General features: G+C 43.3%; 1 protein-coding gene across 5 annotated transcripts in view; it reads right to left on the bottom strand.

Moving 5' to 3' along the window:
• LOC135559077 (E3 ubiquitin-protein ligase Arkadia-like) overlaps positions 1-20,457 on the bottom strand; it is a 53,053-nt gene that overhangs the window by 16,457 nt on the left and 16,139 nt on the right. For all 5 annotated transcript variants that reach the window (XM_064993443.1, XM_064993461.1, XM_064993458.1 and 2 more), the window contains exon 3: positions 8,749-8,875. In XM_064993443.1, the coding sequence (XP_064849515.1) occupies positions 8,749-8,875 (127 nt within the window). The remainder of the gene's footprint in view (positions 1-8,748; positions 8,876-20,457) is intronic.

Raw genomic sequence — 20,457 nt, 5'->3', positions numbered from 1 at the left:
TAACTGCAGGGACAGGATCTATGGACCGTGTATAAAGGCTATGGTACTGGGGAGGGCAACACAATTAAGGGACTAAATAGAATGTGTGTGGAAACAAACAATATGAAGCACCTGGTACTACATTAACAGCAAGACAGAAGCGCAAGCTGCATGTTCTGCACCAAAATCCAAAGCCTTCACTGATACTGAATATGGCACTTATGCATACTCACACCCTCTATCCCAACCATTATCCTCTCTGCACAGTAAACAAAGGATCTTTCAGCGGAAAACCGGTATTGCTCATCCTGCTGCCCTTTAACCTCCACATCCAGTACTCCTCGCTACACCTCCCCCTTCAGAAACAGCCCTTCTCTGCATTCTCCTGCAAGCCAGGGCAGCTCTGGGAGGTGCAGGCAGAGATGGGGAAATAAAACATACACACCCTCCCGTAACTAACTACTCTGCTCATTCACTTCCCGGAAATACCTAGGGAGAATATGGTCAACCTAGCATGCAGAGAGAGGGAGAGAAGGAAGATAGAGGAGGGAGGGAGAGAGATAAGGGGAGAGAGAGCGAAGGGAGTGAGGGATATCTACAGGGAGAGAGAGGGAGCGATACAGTAAGAGAGCGGAGGGAGGGAGATTAAGGAAGAGAGCGAGGGGGTGGGAAGAACAGTGATAGAGCAAGTGAGGGAGCGCCAGAGAGGGAGGAGGGAGAGCAAGGGCTGGGGTGAGGGAGAGAGCAATGCTTATGTAAACCCATCTGTATCACACTCCAAATATTTACAAGCTCTCTGAAAAAGACAGCCCTTTTCTATTTCTTAGAGGGCCCTTACTGATCTCTCCCCCTCTTACTGATCTTTCCCCCCTTTACTGAGCTCCCCCCCCCTACTTATCTCCCCCCCTTACTGATCCCCCCCCTTACTGAGCTCTCCTACCCTTACTGAGTCCCCCCCCTCACTGATCTCTCCCCCCTACTGATCTCTCCCCCTTACTGATCTCTCCCCCCTGAATATTTCTGAAAAGGCCAAGCCCGTTTAGCCTTATCAACTCCTGGATAACACCATTTAAAATAAGTCACACTGCACAGCCTGAATAAATCTACAGAGGAGCACCGTCAGGGAACAATCAATCACGGGCAAGCTAATCGCGTGTCTGTGGGACAGATGGAACATGGGAGAAATTAACAGGGCCACTGAAGCTCCAGTCAGTCAAGCCAAGTGGGTGAAATCCTCCATTGGGGTTCCAGACCTGAAGAATGGGCTCACTGAGATGGTGAGCCCAGAGAGAGTGGTCAGATGAGCTGGCCTCTGGAAGGGGGGCTTGGCTTCACTGTTAAAAACAACCGGAGGCATGTGGCCTGATCCCCAGTGCAGCTCTTCTCTGGGTATGCTATACACTATGCAGAGCTATAGAGAGACTCTGCCTGCTCCCCTGCTATTCCACTCCACAGCAGCCTGAACTGGTCTCTAAACCGGTTCTTTAACTGCTCATCCACGCTACTAAACAACAGTATGTTATTACTCTTCTTGTTCCTGCTCTGGTTCCTCTTCGCACGCACACACACACACACACACACACACACACACACACACACACACACACACACACACACACACACACACACACACACACACACACACACACACACACACAGGTCCAGCATTTTCCTGAGATGTGAAGACTTGGTGCTATTAACCCCCTCCCCCTGCCTAGAATCCCCCCCGGTTTTCCCCCACTCCCCGCATTCCACCCATAGCACACAGCACATACACACAGAAAACTGGGAGCCTGGAGATGAGTCACGTCAACGGTCAGAGCCTGAGAGAGGGAGGGCCACCAACTGACCTTAGGTTTCACACAGAGGGTCCCATTCTGGGAACAGCCAGACACGACTCAACATTTCATTGCACTGCCCTACATACAGAACAAATATCCTTCATCTAAAAACCTACCCTTGAAAACAACATGATCACAATTAGAGGTCGACCGATTAATCGGAATTGCAGATTAATTAGGCACGATTTCAAGTTTCATAACAATCGTAAATCGGTATTTTTGGACATCAATTTTTTTTTCACCTTTATTTAATCTTTATTTAACTAGTCGGTTAAGAACACATTCTTATTTTCAATGACAGCATAGGAACAGTGGGTTAACTGCCTTGTTCAGGGGCAGAACGACAGATTTTTTTACCTTGTCAGCTTGGAGATTCAATCTTGTCCAACACTCTAACCACCTGCCTCTCATTGCACTCCACGAGGAGCCTGCCTGTTACGTGAATGTAGTAAGCCAAGGTAAGTTGCTAGCTAGCATTAAACGTATCTTATAAAAAACAATCACTCAATCATAATCACTAGTTAACTACACATGGTTGATGATATTACTAGTTTATCTTGTGGTGCGTATTCACAGAAAAGGACTGTCCTTGCTCCAATGTGTACCTAACCATAAACATCAATGCCTTTCTTAAAATCAACACAGAATTATATATTTTTAAACCTGCATATTTAGCTAAAAGAAATCCAGGTTAGCAGGCAATATTAACCTAGTGAAATTGTGTCACTTCACTTGCATTCATTGCACGCAGAGTCAGGGTATATGCAACAGTTTGGGCCACCTAATTTAACCAGAATGTTACGTAACTATGACATAACATTGAAGGTTGTACAATGTAACAGGAATATTTAGACTTATGGATGCCACCCTTTAGATAAAATACGGAACGGTTCTGTATTTCACTGAAAGAATAAACGTCTTGTTTTCGAGATGATAGTTTCCGTTTTCGACCATATTAATGACCTAAGGCTCGTATTTCTGTGTGTTATTATGTTATAATTAAAGCTATGATTTGATAGAGCAGTCTGACTGAGCGGTGGTAGGCACCAGCAGGCTCGTAAGCATTCATTCAAACAGCACTTTCGTAGGTTTTGCCAGAAGCTCTTCGCAATGCTTCAAGCATTGCTCTGTTTATGACTTCAAGCTTATCAACTCCCGAGATTAGGCTGGTGTAACCGATGTGAAATTGCTAGCTAGTTAGCGGGGTGCGTGCTAATAGCGTTTCAAACGTAACTCGCTCTGAGACTTTCACCATGATCTTCATGGGTAACGCTGCTTCGAGGGTGGCTGTTGTCGATGTGTTCCAGGTTCGAGTCCAGGTAGCGGCGAGGAGAGGGATGGAAGCTATACTGTTACACTGGCAATACTATAGTGCCTATAAGAACATCCAATAGTCAAAGGTTAATGAAATGCAAATGGTATAGAGAGAAATAGTCCTATAATTCCTATAATAACTACAATCTAAAACATCTTATTTTGAAGACTCATGTTAAAAGGAACCACCAGCTTTCATATGTTTTCATGTTCTGAGCAAGGAACTTAAACGTTAGCTTACTTACATGGCACATATTGCACTTTTACCTTCTCCAACACTTTGTTTTTGCATTATTTAAACCAAATTGAACATGTTTCATTATTTATTTGAGGCTAAACGGATTTTATTGATGTATTATATTAAGTTAAAATAAGTGTTCATTCAGTATTGTTGTAATAGTTATTATTACCCCCCCCCCCCAAAAAAAGGTTGATTAATCGGTATCAGCTTTTTTTTGGTCCTCCAATAATCGGTATCGACATTGAAAAATCATAATCAGTCGACCTCTAATCACAAGGCACTGAATCTATTACACGATAGGTACTGTAGGCCAATATCATAGGATATGGAGTTGCCTATTTTAGTGTTTGTAGAATGTGGAGGGGGCTCCTCTCATCCTGAAAATAATGGGACATGATGCCACATGACTGGTCATACCAGAGAGACAGGAGGCTTCTAGAACCTTCACTGGCCCCAAAGGGCCTGTTTAGACAGAACACTCCATGACATGGCTGTGCTGTGTACCTCCTCTCTAGCCATCATAGAGGTGGCCATATTTGGCTGATTATCTTCCTGAAAGCATAATGACCGGTTTTAACAAAACATAAACCTATCAATAACAATGCTAGCATGCTATGCCAAGGATTACATTAGTAAGGAGCATAATTACACAAGGTGGATTAGCTAGCTAGTTAACACACTATACAGCGACAGGAACCAACCAATCCACTAACATGCAAGTGAATAACACGGCCTCATTAAGTTTGCACTTATGTAGCTAGCTGAGTATTTACTGAAGCAAATTAGCGGCTCATTCAAGGACACAGCAGCTGGGAGGCTCACCTGTGATTACTAGCAAACTATCTCCTCTCCAGTCAGTCATCCATTCCCCTGATCAATAGGCCTTACTTACTGCCACCCTGAACATCTGCATGTCATTCAGATGAAATGGAAAAAAACATGAAAATGCACTGGGGTCATTGGGCTGGCCACTCCTGATATCTTTAGACCTATGGTATGTTTTGTGCACATCTAGAGATTGGTGACAGGCACAGGGTTGAGAGAATTTGCCTATTCAGAAAACCTGCGGTAAGCCTTGAAGTATTTTTAAGTGTCAGAACAGTGTTTTGACCTGCAATGGGATAAAAAGGGTTACATAAAATCACAGATATAGGTTTATTTTGTTTACTTTACTCCCCAGATACCTAACCATTCACTCCATACAAGCAGGGGTGACCAGTCATTCAGGGCTGTTTTGAGCCCCACCTGTTTAGCTTTTTTTGTTTCCTGTTTTTCACGTTATTTTGGCATTAATACGTGTCACATATCTGTTCGCAAACAATGTAATTGTTTAAAAACAAAAATGTGTAATATCACTGAGTTAATAAAGCCACATAACAAGTTGGTCTCTTCTTTGCTTTCTTGAGAAGGGCAGCTCCAAAATGCAGGTGTTTCAGTCTAGCTCAGTGCTTTCGTGGAGTTGGGGCAGCCAGCAGAACATACGGAGCGTAGGGGTTGGTAGTGTTCTCGAGTTGCGCCGTGATTGGCTCAGTGTTCTGTCACGCATGGGGACATTACATTTTTTAGATAAAAATTTAAAAAAAATGTAACCTTTGTTTACCTAGACAAGTTAGTTAAGAACAAATTCTTAATTACAATGACAGTGTCAGAACAGTGTCAGCGGTGAACTACATCACCGCAAAATCTACGGGTGGAGCTCGAAATTCAAGCCCCTTGGGTGCTGCCATAAAATGACATTAGAAGTGTCTATCCAAGAAGGCTTAAGGTCATTGGCCACAGATAAAATGACATCAAATCACGTTAGATCTACAGTAGCTTTGATTGGAATGAAAATCTTAGCTTGCAGTCATCATGATTCAAGTCGACAATCTACTGGTAGATAATTTTCAATCCCTATCATATGTAGATAAATAATAATGAGAAATTATAGATAAAAGGTATCGGTGCTCATCGGCCATTGGACATAAACACTACACAACAAGTTGGAAATTGTAAATTCAACAATGAGTGGTTTGAAAGGAATCAACAACAAGCATTGCAAAGCAATCACAAGCCTGCTATTCTGGTAGAGTTGGTGTGTGGTCCAACTCTGCGTTTAAGGGTCTCTTTTCCAAGATTAAAAAGGATAAACATTCAACTGCCGTGCTCAAAACTGGGAACTCTTAACTGGGAAATCTCAGACTTCAGTGAGTTCAAGACATCTGGGAACTCGGGAAGAAAACGAGCTCCAAATGGGAATATACATTTTGAATGGTAATCCAACGCACAATTGCAAATTGGGAACTCGGGCCTATATCTAGAGCTCCGACCTCAAGATCACAGATGTCATCATGATTCGCCATTGTTTTTGTGTGTTTTTTTTTAGTTCCCAGTTGTCTTGAAAGCACCATAAGTCCAGAGAATGCCAGACAGATGATAGAGTTTGATGCCAAAATTTGCCTACGAAGGACCGCCGCGCCACCTTCCTGTTCAAGTGAGCACAGCATAAGACCAAAAATATCTTGTATGCTGCTGCATAAATGTAATATGCCATGTAGATATGTATACTTTAGCTAAGAAAGTAATACTAAATGTATGTTTTGTAGTAAGCTGTTCGTAGCCCATGTGCCTCACTCTAATAATAATATATATATATATATATATATATATATATATATATATATATATATATATATATATATATATTATCTATTTTCACCTCTTAATTTAACCTACTGTTCTGACTTGGTGGTGCCTATAACCTGTTTTAGAGAAATGCAATCATTGAATATTGTAAGAGCTTTCATTGTCTGCCTATATGCCACCTTTATTTATCCTATGGTTCTGAATTGGTGTACAGGGAGAATACTGTAAGAACAGCCCATTTCAAAAGTGCTAAACAAATAGTAATATTGAAAACATCTGTCCTAACTCGCTCATTAATTGAATATCTTAATCAAAATAACAGATTGCCTCATCCTCATGTCGTCCCCTTACGCCATAGTTTGAACAACAATTGTCAGTAGAAACCACATTTCTTTAAGCAGTCAGCCATATCAGCTATGTTTTTTAAAGTCAGTAAATTAGGCTGAATGAACTGTTTCGCTGCCAGACAAGGCTCCGCTGATAGCCAGGACTAGCAGTGGTAAGGTGTTGGGACTGCTGTTGGGACAGCTTTATGTACAGTGCATTTGTAAACCAAGATCGAACTCTTTGGCCTGAATGCCAAGCGGCACATCTAGAGGAAACCTGGCACGATCCTTACGGTGAAGCATGGTGGTGTCAGCATCATGCTGTGGGGATGTGGATGAAAACCCACTCCTGTTCCAACAGGACAACAGACCAGAGAATCTTGTTTCTCATGTTCTGAGTCCTTTAGGTGCCTTTTGGCAAACTCCAAGTGGTCGGTCATGTGCCTTTTACTGAGGTGTGGCTTCTGTCTGGCCAATCTACGATAAAGGCCTGATTGGTGGAGTGCTGCAGAGATGGTTGTCCTTCTGGAAGGTTCTCCCATCTCCACAGAGGAACTCAGAAGCTATGTCAGAGTGACCATCAGGTTTATGGTCACCTCCCTGACCAAGGCCCTTCTCCAATCAATTGAATTTACCACAGGTGGAATCCAATCAAGTTGTGGAAACATCTCAATGACGATCAATGGAATTAGGATGCACCTGAGCTCAATTTGGGCTCTCATAGTAATGGGTCTGAATACTTATGTAAATAAGACATTTGTTTTTTTATTTTTAATACAATTCTAAAAATTCTAATAACCTGTTTTTGCTTTGTCATTGTGGGGTATTGTGTGTAGATAAATAAATAAAATGTTTTAGCGATTTTAAAATAAGGCTCTAACATAAAAACATTTGGAAAAAGTCAAGGGGTCTGAATACTTTCCGAAAGCACTAACAGTTTGTGGGCACCGTTTGTCACCGTTATAGTGTCACCGTTATGGCTTTGCTGGCATGTATAAAAATTTTCTACAAGATAAACGCTACAGTAACAAACTGACCATTTGATTGCCGGAGCAGAATTTCTGCTGGAATTCTGCTCATTTGTCTCACAAGAGACAACGCATATCACAAACAGAGAGCAATTCATTTGGGTTGACAGAGTGACTTTGCTGGCAGGAGTGAAATTCACAGGCCTTGCTATTTCTGGCAGCAGAGGGTGAGATAATGGAATCAAGCTGGTGGAAATGATTCTCAGCGCTATGCACCAATACACCTCAATAACAATTAAAGAGAGGAGAGGGGTTCAAGGAGAGAAAGACGAGGGGAGACAACTAGAAACAAATCCGAGAGGAACACCACTATAACAGTACCGATTTACTGTAACATAGCGCTCTCACACTGGCACTGCTTTAAAATCCCAATGAATGAGATCAACTTTCCTCAGGTCATGGAAGAGAGGATTTTCAGAAGACATCCCACATGAGTCAGATAGAGAAATCATGTAGGCCTAGGTCTATGGAGAAAGACTACACTCTGGGTACCCACTTCACAAAGCCTGCCAAAAGCCCTGGTAACCTGTAACCAGCTGGCATTTATTTCCCATGTTTAAGTAATCATATCGGTTCAGGAGATTGTGCCGCGAGAAGAAAAGCAAATCCACCTGGATTTGTCCTAATGTCCTGGTACTCTAGATCAGAGACTGTACCAGAGAAACCCTCAAACTAGACCTGGAGTTATCTGACAGGGGGATAAGAAGTAACTGGACTTGGATCAGAAAGAACTGAGGGTCAGTTGAGAATGCCCTGGGGGAAGAGAGGGTCTCTCGTTAGATTGTTCATGGAGAGTGGTGAGAGAGCTTGGGTATTACTGTATGGAAGCCTTGCCCTTGAAGAAGACAGCGATAGCAACAGCTGGGAGAGCTGTGGAATGCCAGTGCAATGCTGCAGCCTGCCAGCTTCACGGCCAATCCCAGATGTGCATTATCTCCCATGCCATAGCGATACCAGCAACTTCTCCATAGGGGCCAAATAGCACTCCAAGGGCCTACACTGCATTTCTGAGGTATCCTGGTAAAACACTACCCCAGCACAATGTGACAGTCTCAGTAAATGTTATGACACTTGATGAGAAGCCAGAGCCCAGCGAGCCTCTATTAGACACACCACAGTTGACTGTGATTATATTGACAGAGCCACGAGGATAAAGTACTGTCAGTACTGCAGGGCCAGGCTGTCTCAGGACACAAATGAAGGCCGGTACCATTTAGATTGCTTTCACAGCTTAAAGATGGGGGGAAATATTGAGATGGATGTTTTTTCTCCCGAGAGAGAGAATTTCACAGCCAAAGTACTTTACCATGTCACTTCATTCGATTTTCCACTGTGGTTCATTATCTCTGTACAGCGTTGATCTCCTCAGACAGGAGACAGGGAAAGGTGCTCACCTGAAGCCATCTCCCACATTGACTATCTCCACCTCGCTGTCGGTGGAGGTGACGTTGATCTCCTCGCTGGCTGGGACAGGGGGTGCAGGGGTCGCCTCGATCACCACCACGTCTTCATCCAGAGAACCTGGAACACAACACAGTCAAATCAAAGTTATTCATCACATGCGCCGGATACAACATGTGTAGACCTTACAGTGAAATGCTTACTTACAAGCCCTTAACCATACGTGCAGTTCAGAAAATAACTAAAAAAATTAAAATTAAGAAAAAAGAGATAAGAAAAACAAATCATTGAAGAGCAGCAGTGAACAACAATAGCGGGGTACCAGTACAGAGTAAATGTGTCAATGCACGAGGGCACCGGTGTCGAGGTAATTGAGATAATTATGTACATGCAGGTAGGGTTGTTAAATTAATACAACTGGTATAGACTATATAGTGAAATGCTTGCTTACAAACCTTTCCAATTTATGCAGAGTAAAAAAAAATGTTTGTTTTTTTAACACAAGAGGAATAAAATACACAAGAATGGAGCTATGTACAGGGAGTACCAGTACCAGATCAATGTGGAGCTACAGTGGGGCAAAAAAGTATTTAGTCAGCCACCAATTGTGCAAATTCTCCCACTTAAAAAGATGAGAGAGGCCTGTAATTTTCATCATAGGTACACTTCAACTATGACAGACAAAATGAGGAAAGAAATCCAGAAAATCATATTGTAGGATTTTTAATGAATTTATTTGCAAATTATGGTAGAAAATAAGTATTTGGTCACCTACAAATAATAAAGATTTCTGGCTCTCACAGACCTGTAACAACTTCTTTAAGAGGCTCCTCGGTCCTCCACTCGTTACCTGTATTAATGGCACCTGTTTGAACTTATCAGTATAAAAGACACCTGTCCACAACCTCAAACAGTCACACTCCGAACTCCACTATGGCCAAGACCAAAGAGCTGTCAAAGGACACCAGAAACAAAATTGTAGACCTGCACCAGACTGGGAAGACTGAATCTGCAATAGGTAAGCAACTTGGTTTGAAGAAATCAACTGTGGGAGCAATTATTAGGAAATGGAAGACATACAAGGCCAATGATAATCTTCCCTCGATCTGGGGCTCCACGCAAGATCTCACCCCGTGGGGTCAAAATGATCACAAGAACGGTGAGCAAAAATCCCAGAACCACATGGGGGGACCTAGTGAATGACCTGCAGAGAGCTGGGACCAAAGTAACAAAGCCTACCATCAGTAACACACTACGCCGCCAGGGACTCAAAATCCTGCAGTGCCAGACGTGTCCCCCTGCTTAAGCCAGTACATGTCCAGGCCCGTCTGAAGTTTGCTAGAGAGCATTTGGATGATCCAGAAGAAGACTGGGAGAATGTCATATGGTCAGATGAAACCAAAATAGAACCTTTTGGTAAAAACTCAACTCGTCGTGTTTGGAGGACAAAGAATGCTGAGTTGCATCCAAAGAACACCATACCTACTGTGAAGCATGGGGTGGAAACATCATGCTTTGGGGCTGTTTTTCTGGAAAGGGACCAGGACGGCTGATCCGTGTAAAGGAAAGAATGAATGGGGCCATGTATCGTGAGATTTTGAGTGAAAACCTCCTTCCATCAGCAAGGGCATTGAGGATGAAACGTGGCTGGGTCTTTCAGCATGACAATGATCCCAAACACACCGCCAGGGCAACGAAGGAGTGGCTTCGTAAGAAGCATTTCAAGGTCCTGGAGTGGCCTAGCCAGTCTCCAGATCTCAACCCCATAGAAAATCTTTGGAGGGAGTTGAAAGTCCGTGTTGCCCAGCAACAGCCCCAAAACATCACTGCTCTCGAGGAGATCTGCATGGAGGAATGGGCCAAAATACCAGCAACAGTGTGTGAAAACCTTGTGAAGACTTACAGACTTACATAATTTGCAAATACATTCATTAAAAATTCTACAATGTGATTTTCTGGATTTTTTCTCTTTTTTGTCTGTCATAGTTGAAGTGTACTTATGATGAATATTACAGGCTTCTCTCATCTTTTTTAGTGGGAGAATTTGAGAATTGGTGGCTGACTAAATACTTTTTTGCCCCACTGTATATACAGGGAGTACCAGTACCAGATCAATGTGGAGCTATATACAGGGAGTACCAGATCAATGTGGAGCTATATACAGGGAGTACCAGATCAATGTGGAGTTATATACAGGGTGTATCAGATCAATGTGGAGCTATATACAGGGAGTACCATATCAGTGTGGAGCTATATACAGGGAGTACCATATCAGTGTGGAGCTTTATACAGGGAGTACCAGAAACTATATATACACACAAAAGTATGTGGACACCCCTTCAAATTAGTGGATTCTGTTATTTCAGCCACAGTGGTTGCTAACAGTTGTATAAAATCGAGCACACATCCATGCAATCTTTTAATTTAACTAGGCAAGTCAGTTAAGAACAAATTCTTATTTACAATGACGGCCTACCCCGGCCAAACCCTAACGACGCTGGGCCAATTGTGCACCGCCCTGTGGGACTCCCAATCACGGCCGGTTGTGATACAGCCTGGAATCGAACCAGGGTCTGCAGTGTCGACTCTTGCACTAAGATGCAGTGTCTTAGACTGCTGCGCCACTCAGGAGCCAAAAGCTTAGTGACTTTCAAACATGGCACAGTCATAGGATGCCACCTTCCCAAACAAGTCAGCTCGTCAAATTTCTGCCCTGCTAGAGCTGCCCCGGTCAACTGTAAGTGCTGTTATTGTGGAAATGTTTATGCACAACAATGGCTCAGCCGCGAAGTGGTAGACCACACAAGCCACAGAACAAGATAGCCAAGTGCCGAAGCGCATAAAAAAATTTGTCTGTCCTTGGTTGCAACACTCACTACGGAGTTCCAAACTGCCTCTGGAAGCAACATCAGCACAATAACTGTTAGTCGGGAGCTTCAAGAATTGGGTTTCCATGGCCAAACAGCCTCACACTAGACTAAGATCACCATGAGCAATGCCAAGCGTCGGCTGGAGTGGTGTCACGCTCACCACCATTGGACTCTGGAGCAGCAGAAACACGATCTCTGGAGTAGAGGTTGACCGATTAAATCGGAATGGCCAATTAATTAGGGCCGATATTTTTGGACACCGATTTGACCGTTTCCCCCCCCCCCCCCACCTTTATTTAACTAGGCAAGTCTGTTAAGAACACATTCTTATTTTCAATGACGGCCTAGGAACGGTGGGTTAACTGCCTTGTTCAGGGGCAGAATGACAGATTTTTACCTTGTCAGCTCTGGGATTCATTCTTGCAACCTTACAGTTAACTAGTCCAACGCTCTAATCACCTGCCTCATATTGTACTTCACGAGGAGCCTGCCTGTTATGCGAATGCAGTAAGAAGCCAAGGTAAGTTGCTAGTCAGGGTATATGCAACAGTTTGGGCAGCCTGGCCCATTGCGAACTAATTTGCCAGAATTTTACGTAATTATGACAAAACATTGAAGGTTGTGCAATGTAACAAGAATATTTAGACTTAGGGATGCCAGCCGTTAGATAAAATACCGAAAGGTTCCGTATTTCACTGAAAGAATAAACATTTTGTTTTCGAAATGATAGTTCCCAGATTCGACCATATTAACCTCTTGGAACTCTAGGGGCGCAATTTCATTTTTGGATGAAAAACGTTCCCGTTTTAAACAAGATATTTTGTCACAAAAAGATGCTCGACTGCATTTTCGGTTCGTTTCAGTAGCCAGGCGCAATGTAGAAAACGGAACGATTTCTCCTACACACAGACGCTTTCAGGAAACACTGCACATTTGGCATGTGACTGAGAGTCTCCTCATTGAAAACATCAGAAGCTCTTCAAAGGTAAATGATTTTATTTATTTGGTTATCTGGCTTTTGTGAAAACGTTGCGTTTTACATGCTACACAAAATGCTATGCTAGCTTTGCATACTCTTACACAAATTAGTCCATTTCTATGGTTCAAAAGCATATTTTGAAAATCTGAGATGACAGTGTTGTTAAGAAAAGGCTAAGCTTGAGAGCAAACGCATTATTTTAATTTTATTTGCGATTTTCAGAAATCGTTAACGTTGCGTTATGCTAATGAGCCTGAGGCTTTAGTCACGATCCCGGATCCGGGATGGGGAGTTTCAAGAGGTTAATGACAAATGGCTCGTATTTCTGTGTGTTATTATGTTATAATTAAATCTATGATTTGATAGAGCAGTCTGACTGAGCGATGGTAGACAGCAGCAGGCCCGTAAGCATTCATTCAAACAGCACTTTTGTGTCTTTTGCCAGCAGCTCTTCGAAAGCACAGCGCTGTTCATGACTTCAAGCCTACCAACGTAATGGCTGGTGTAACCGATGTGAAATGGCTAGCTAGTTAGCTGGGTGTGCGCTAATAGCGTTTCAAACGTCACTCGCTCTGAGACTTGGAGTAATTGTTCACCTTACGCTGCAAGGGCCCCGGCTTTTGTGGAGTGATAGGTAACGCTGCTTCGAGTGTGGCTGTTGTCGATGTGTTCCTGGTTCGAGCCCAGGTAGGGGCGAGGAGAGGAACGGAAGCTATACTGTTACACTGGCAATACTATAATGCTTATAAGAACATCCAATAGTCAAAGGTATATGAAATACAAATGGTATAGAGAGAAATAGTCCTATAAATACTATATTAACTTCAACCTAAAACCTCTTACCTTGGAATATTGAAGTCTCATGTTAAAAGGAACCACCAACTTTCATATGTTCTCATGTTCTGAGCAAGGAACTCAAACATTAGCTTTTTTACATGGCACATATTGCACTTTTACTTCTCCAACACTTTGTTTTTGCATTATTTAAACCAAATTGAACACGTTTCATTATTTATGAGGCTAAATTTATTTTCATTGATGTATTATATTAAGTTAAAATAAGTGTTCATTCAGTATTGTTGTAATTGTCATTATTACAAATAAATAAAATGTAAAAAAAAAAAAAAAACGTCAGCGGCTTTTTTTTGGTCCTCCAATAATCGGTATCGGCGTTGGAAAAAAAAACCGGAAAAAAACAAACAAACAAACAAACAAAAAAAAACATTGGTCGACCTCTACTCTGGAGTAATGAATCACGCTTCACCATCTGGCAGTCTGACAGACGAATGTGGGTTTGGCAAATTCCAGGAGAACGCTACCTGCCTGAATGCATAATGCCAACTGTAAAGTTTGGTGGATGAGGAATAATGATCTGGAGCTGTTTCATAGTTTGGTCTAGGCCCCTTAATTCCAGTGAAGGGAAATATTAACGCTACAGCATACAATGACATTCTTGACAATTCTGTGTTTCCAATTTTGTGGCAGCAGTTTGGGGAAGGCCCTTACAAAGCGAGGTACAAACAGAAATGGTTTGTTGAGATCGGTGCGGAGGAACTTGACTGGCCTGAACAGAGCCCTGACCTCAACCCCATCGTCCACCTTTGGGATGAATTGGAACGCCGATTACGAGCCATGTATAATCGCCAAACATCAATGCCTGACCTCACTAATACGTATATGGCTGAATGGAAGCAAGTCCCCACAGCAATGTTCTAACATCTAGTGGAAAGCCTTCCCAGAAGAATGGAGGCTGTTCTAGCAGCAAAGAGGGGACCAACTCCATATTAATAACCAATGATTTTGAAATGAGATGTTCGACGAGTAGGTATCCACATACTTTTGGTAATGACTCAGCATCCAAAAAGATAAGAGTATACTGGGGGGAGAGACATCCAGCAATTTGACCTGTAAGTCCTGATGTAAACATTGTTGACCTGATAATGATCAAATGAGACTCTTTGCTACGTGAGAACCTTGGACTGTAGTCATATGAAGTGGCCAGAAATTCTCTTTACGTAAATAAAATTGCAGCCATTTTAGTATGCAGTTAATTCCAGAGAGTTTATACTGTACATGTCTGTTGCTGTATATAGCATGCTCTGTTGCTAAGATGGCTGGTTGACAACACATCAGCTCATGTGTGTTACGCAGCAACATAAACAACCTCCACCAGCATCTTCTGGTGGTTCTTCCTCACCAGGGGAGAAACACACACAAAGCTAAATAGGAGTATCAGTATCAGTATAAATGAATAGCGATTGTGGTGTGGGTGTGCAGGCTAACAGTTTGTGTACTGGGCCTGTGTGAAATGTAGGTCAGTAAATGCTGCTCTGCTCTCCACTGTCTGCAGGATTTGCAGTGCAATCTCTGCATCTGCACTCTGATTGGTCCCCTGTCCACGGTCTCTCGTTCCAGTTCTCATTTCAGCCATGCCTGACCTGGCCTAACTGTCAGGAAGAGGCCTGGAGTGTGTTCAATACACTTAACATTTCATCACATCGCAACCAGGAAGGCAAGAGGCGTGTTGTTTTTGTCACACCACCCCAAACAGCTTGTTCTAAATGTGGCCCTTAAACTCACTGTCAGTTTAATCTACAGACATATCTTACAAGATTAAAACTTACAGTTCAAAAACTAAACTCACTCTAGTCCAGTGTATTATTACTATACTGAAATTATTTTCTAACATTAGGTTCAACTGTGCCATGTGTTGCCTCATAGATGCTGTGTTGTTTGTGTGTTTCTGTGTAGTGAGCAGTGGCTTGTTGCTCTCGTGAACATCAGCACTCCCGAGTGAGTTCTATTGCAGTGGTCCACTGGGTGCTGCTGCTAAGCACCCTCTCCTAACCTAGCTACCTCTCTCCCTCATGAAACATACTGCTCTACACAAACACTTCCTGGTTTAGGGAATGTAAATAAGAAGAATATATGACCTCACATCGAAACAGTGAACAATGGCCGATGTGACGATTGACATGGACAAATAAGAGAAATGTCCTGGCTGCTAGCTTTGAATAGAGATCTATTTCAGTGTGTAGTGTCTGCATTCTCCATTTTGCAGTTGAGAGAAGTCAGATTATGACCTCAGGGGTGTATGCAGCTTGGCCTAACACACAGTATGGTCAGTTGCAGATAGAAATGTAATATATAGAACTGTCATGATTTTCGTACCCTACTGCATGGCATATGTTTATATTGTGACATGAATACAGGAATTACAGTACTAAAACACTCCTGTCGTGTCCATGTACAGTGCCTTGCGAAAGTATTCGGCCCCCTTGAACTTTGCGACCTTTTGCCACATTTCAGGCTTCAAACATAAAGATATAAAACTGTATTTTTTTGTGAAGAATCAACAACAAGTGGGACACAATCATGAAGTGGAACGACATTTATTGGATATTTCAAACTTTTTTAACAAATCAAAAACTGAAAAATTGGGCGTGCAAAATTATTCAGCCCCCTTAAGTTAATACTTTGTAGCGCCACCTTTTGCTGCGATTACAGCTGTAAGTCTCTTGGGGTATGTCTCTATCAGTTTTGCACATCGAGAGACTGAAATTTTTCCCATTCCTCCTTGCAAAACAGCTCGAGCTCAGTGAGGTTGGATGGAGAGCATTTGTGAACAGCAGTTTTCAGTTCTTTCCACAGATTCTCGATTGGATTCAGGTCTGGACTTTGACTTGGCCATTCTAACACCTGGATATGTTTATTTTTGAACCATTCCATTGTAGATTTTGCTTTATGTTTTGGATCATTGTCTTGTTGGAAGACAAATCTCCGTCCCAGTCTAAGGTCTTTTGCAGACTCAATCAGGTTTTCTTCCAGAATGGTCCTGTATTTGGCTCCATCCATTTTCCCATCAATTTTAACCATCTTCCCTGTCCCTGCTGAAGAAAAGCAGGCCCAAACCATGATGCTGCCACCACCACGTTTGACAGAGGGGATGGTGTGTTCAGAGTGATGAGCTTTGTTGCTTTTACGCCAAACATAACGTTTTGCATTGTTGCCAAAAAGTTCAATTGTTTGGTGTGTCTCCCAGGTGGCTTGTGGCAAACTTTAAACAACACTTTTTATGGATATCTTTAAGAAATGGCTTTCTTCTTGCCACTCTTCCATAAAGGCCAGATTTGTGCAATATACGACTGATTGTTGTCCTATGGACAGAGTCTCCCACCTCAGCTGTAGATCTCTGCATTTCATCCAGAGTGATCATGGGCCTCTTGGCTGCATCTCTGATCAGTCTTCTCCTTGTATGAGCTGAAAGTTTAGAGGGACGGCCAGGTCTTGGTAGATTTGCAGTGGTCTGATACTCCTTCCATTGCAATATTATCGCTTGCACAGTGCTCCTTGGGATGTTTAAAGCTTGGGAAATCTTTTTGTATCCAAATCCGGCTTTAAACTTCTTCACAACAGACCTGCCTGGTGTGTTCCTTGTTCTTCATGATGCTCTGTGCGCTTTTAACGGACCTCTGAGACTATCACAGTGCAGGTGCATTTACACGGAGACTTGATTACACACAAGTGGATTGTATTTATCATCATTAGTCATTTAGGTCAACATTGGATCATTCAGAGATCCTCACTGAACTTCTGGAGAGAGTTTGCTGCACTGAAAGTAAAGGGGCTGAATAATTTTGCACGCCCAATTTTTCAGTTTTTGATTTGTTAAAAAAGTTTGAAATATCCAATAAATGTCGTTCCACTTCATGATTGTGTCCCACTTGTTGTTGATTCTTCACAAAAAAATACAGTTTTATATCTTTATGTTTTAAGCCTGAAATGTGGCAAAAGGTTGCAAAGTTCAAGGGGGCCGAATACTTTCGCAAGGCACTGTATTTAAAGTCTTGTGAATAGGCAGCTTTGTGATTGGGCCTTTTTATGTACATTACATTCATCGCCTCGTCTGGCCAATAGAGATCCATCGCTACTGACTGCCTCCCCCCCGCCTCTCATCTGCTGAACAATGGCATAGTTTCTCCTCAGAGCCCTTGTTGTTAGCAGGCTACAGTGGGGATTAGAGCTCAGTACTTGAGTCAGTCCTCTCCACCCACCTACTTCCCATAGCAAAAGACACAGAGAGAGGCAGCCTTGCCCCATGACCCCCTCGATCCTTCCCCAGGGCCACTGAGTGGAAACACTATTACAGCTTAGCTACATGAAGACATTAAACTGAGAGGGGTGAAAAGGGTCAGGCAGGAATGGAAAATTAAGAGTTCCTTGAAAAATTGTGTTCTTTGGCTTGTGTTGTAGCGGTGCAGCTCGGGAAACAGCAGGTGGTTGTCAGGCGTGCTGTGCTGCTCTACCCTGCTTTACTGTGGTGTGTTGTGGGAGGACAAGCAGGGTGCATAAACCCAGACACCTGCAGCTCAGACCGAGGAAGAGGCCAGGTTTCTGGGCTGCCAGGTTTGGCGCTCCTGGTAGCAGAGCGGAGACACATGCCCTTTTGGTGCGATGTCGGTTAGCCCCCCCATCAGCAGTACCTACCCACCTTGCGTGCAAAGTCTATTTTTCACACATATTCACAGGTCAGGGTGACTCAGGGGTGTGAGAGAGAGGAGCCAGTGAGTGACCTCGGTAGAACAAAGAGAATGTGCTTCATAATAATGACCGTGCGCAAGACTGAGGTATGTGGGAGGGAAGGTACTATTGCTACTCAACAGGAAATTCAAATGTGCATATATAGTCACACTTGAAATATGTTTGTTCAGCACCGGGCCATTCTATAGCGCCTTTTATAGCGAGCGATGCACGCCCTCATTTGGATGTCTCAAAGTGAAACACATACATTAGAGCTCCATCAAAGCATTTATATTCATGGTAACTGCAGAAGAGCTGGCCTCAGAGGTTCCTAAAGAGGCGTATGAATATGAGAGGGAAAAAAACTGTAATGTCTCTTGAACATAGCCCTCTTTGTTTCAGGCATTTTCAGCCTATGTAAATGTATAAAAATCCTAACAGGCTTGGCCATGCCCAGGGGTCATATTCCAGCAAACCCTTGGGCTTAACTTCGTTGTGTGTATTCCACTACACAAGAGCTATGTCAAAAGAATGGAAAATGCTGGACTTCTCACTGCATCTACTCCTGGCACCTACAAAGATGCAGAGCTTAAACACTGAAGATTAAAAAATAAAAATAAAAAACTGAGTCTTCAATACCCACAGATACATCCACAGAGACGGTCGCCTCGCTTCGAGTCCTTAGGAAACTATGCAGTTTTTAAATGACTATCGCCACCTGTAGCACTCACTTGTCATCATGAAGTGCTTTGAGAGGCTCGTCAAGGATCATATCACCTCCACCTTACCTGCCACCCTTGGCACACTTCAATTTGCATACAGCCCCAATAGGTCCACAGGTGGCGCAATTGCCATCACACTGCCCTATCCCATCTGGACAAGAGGAATACCTACGTAAGAAAGTTGGCTGGGCTTGTTGGCCTCCCCCCTTGGTTTGTGCCGTATCGGAATTCTTTGGGGCTATACTTGGCAATGTCTCAGGATGGTAAGTTGGTGGTTGAAGATATCCCTCTAGTGGTGGGGGGGGCTGTGCTTTGGCAAAGTGGGTGGGGTTATATCCTGCCTGTTCAGGGGTATCGTCGGACGGGGCCACAGTGTCTCCCGACACTTTCAGTCTCAGCCACCAGTATTTATGCTGCAGTAGTTTGTGTCGGGGGGGCTAGGGTCAGTCTGTTATATCTGGAGTATTTCTGCTGTCTTATCCGGTGTCCTGTGTGAATTTAAGTATGCTCTCTCCAATTCTCTCTTTTTCTCTCTCTCGGAGGACCTGAGCCCTTGGACCATGCCTCAGGACTACCTGGCCTGATCTCTCCTTGCTGTCCCCAGTCCACCTGGTCGTGCTGTTGCTCCAGTTTCAACTGTTCTGCCTGCGGCTATGGAACACAGACCTGTTCACCGGATGTGCTACCTGTTCCAGACCTAATGTATTCAACTCTAGAGAAACAGCAGGAGCGGTAGATATACTCAATGATCGGCTATGAAAAGCCAACTGACATTTACTCCTGTGGTGCTGACCTGTTGCACCCTCGACAACCATTGTGATTATTATTATTTGAACCTGCTAGTCATCTATGAACATTTGAACATCTTGGCCATGTTCTGTAATAATCTCCACCCGGCACAGCCAGAAGAGGACTGGCCACCCCTCATAGCCTGGTTCCTCTCTAGGTTTCTTCCTAGGTTTTGGCCTTTCTAGGTAGTTTTTCCTAGCCACCGTGCTTCTACACCTGCATTGCTTGCTGTTTGGGGTTTTAGGCTGGGTTTCTGTACAGCACTTTGAGATATCTGAAAGTGCTGATGTAAGAAGGGCTTTATAAATACATTTGATTGATTGATTGATTGATTAATTGATTTATGAGACAGCCTACAGGGAGGAGGTGAGGGCTCTCAGAGTATGGTGTCAGGACAACTACCTCTCACTCAAAGTCAACAAAACAAAGCAAAAGATCGTGGACTTCAGGAAACAGCATAGGGAGCACCCCCTATCCACACAAAGGGACAGTAGTGGAGAAGCTAGAAAGTTAAGTTCCTCCGCGTACACATTTCACGGACAAACTGAAATGATCCACCCAGACAGACAGTGTGGTGAAGAAGGCGCAACAGTGCCTCTTCAACCTCAGGAGGCTGTAGAATTTTAGCTTGTCACCCAAAACTCTGACAAACTTTTACAGATGCAAAATCGAGAGAATCCTGTCAGGCTGCATCACAGCCTGGTACAGCAACTGCACCACCCACAACCGCTAGGCTCTCCAGAGGGTGGTGTGGTCTGCACAATGCATCACCGGGGGCAAACTACCTGCCCTCCAGGACACATGTCATGGCTTTCGAAGCTT

This window comes from Oncorhynchus masou, chromosome 2, assembly GCF_036934945.1.
Source record: "Oncorhynchus masou masou isolate Uvic2021 chromosome 2, UVic_Omas_1.1, whole genome shotgun sequence".
NCBI classification, from domain to species: Eukaryota; Metazoa; Chordata; class Actinopteri; order Salmoniformes; family Salmonidae; genus Oncorhynchus; species Oncorhynchus masou.
Note: the sequence above shows the minus strand (reverse complement) of the source record. Positions and strands in the feature narration are given on the sequence as shown.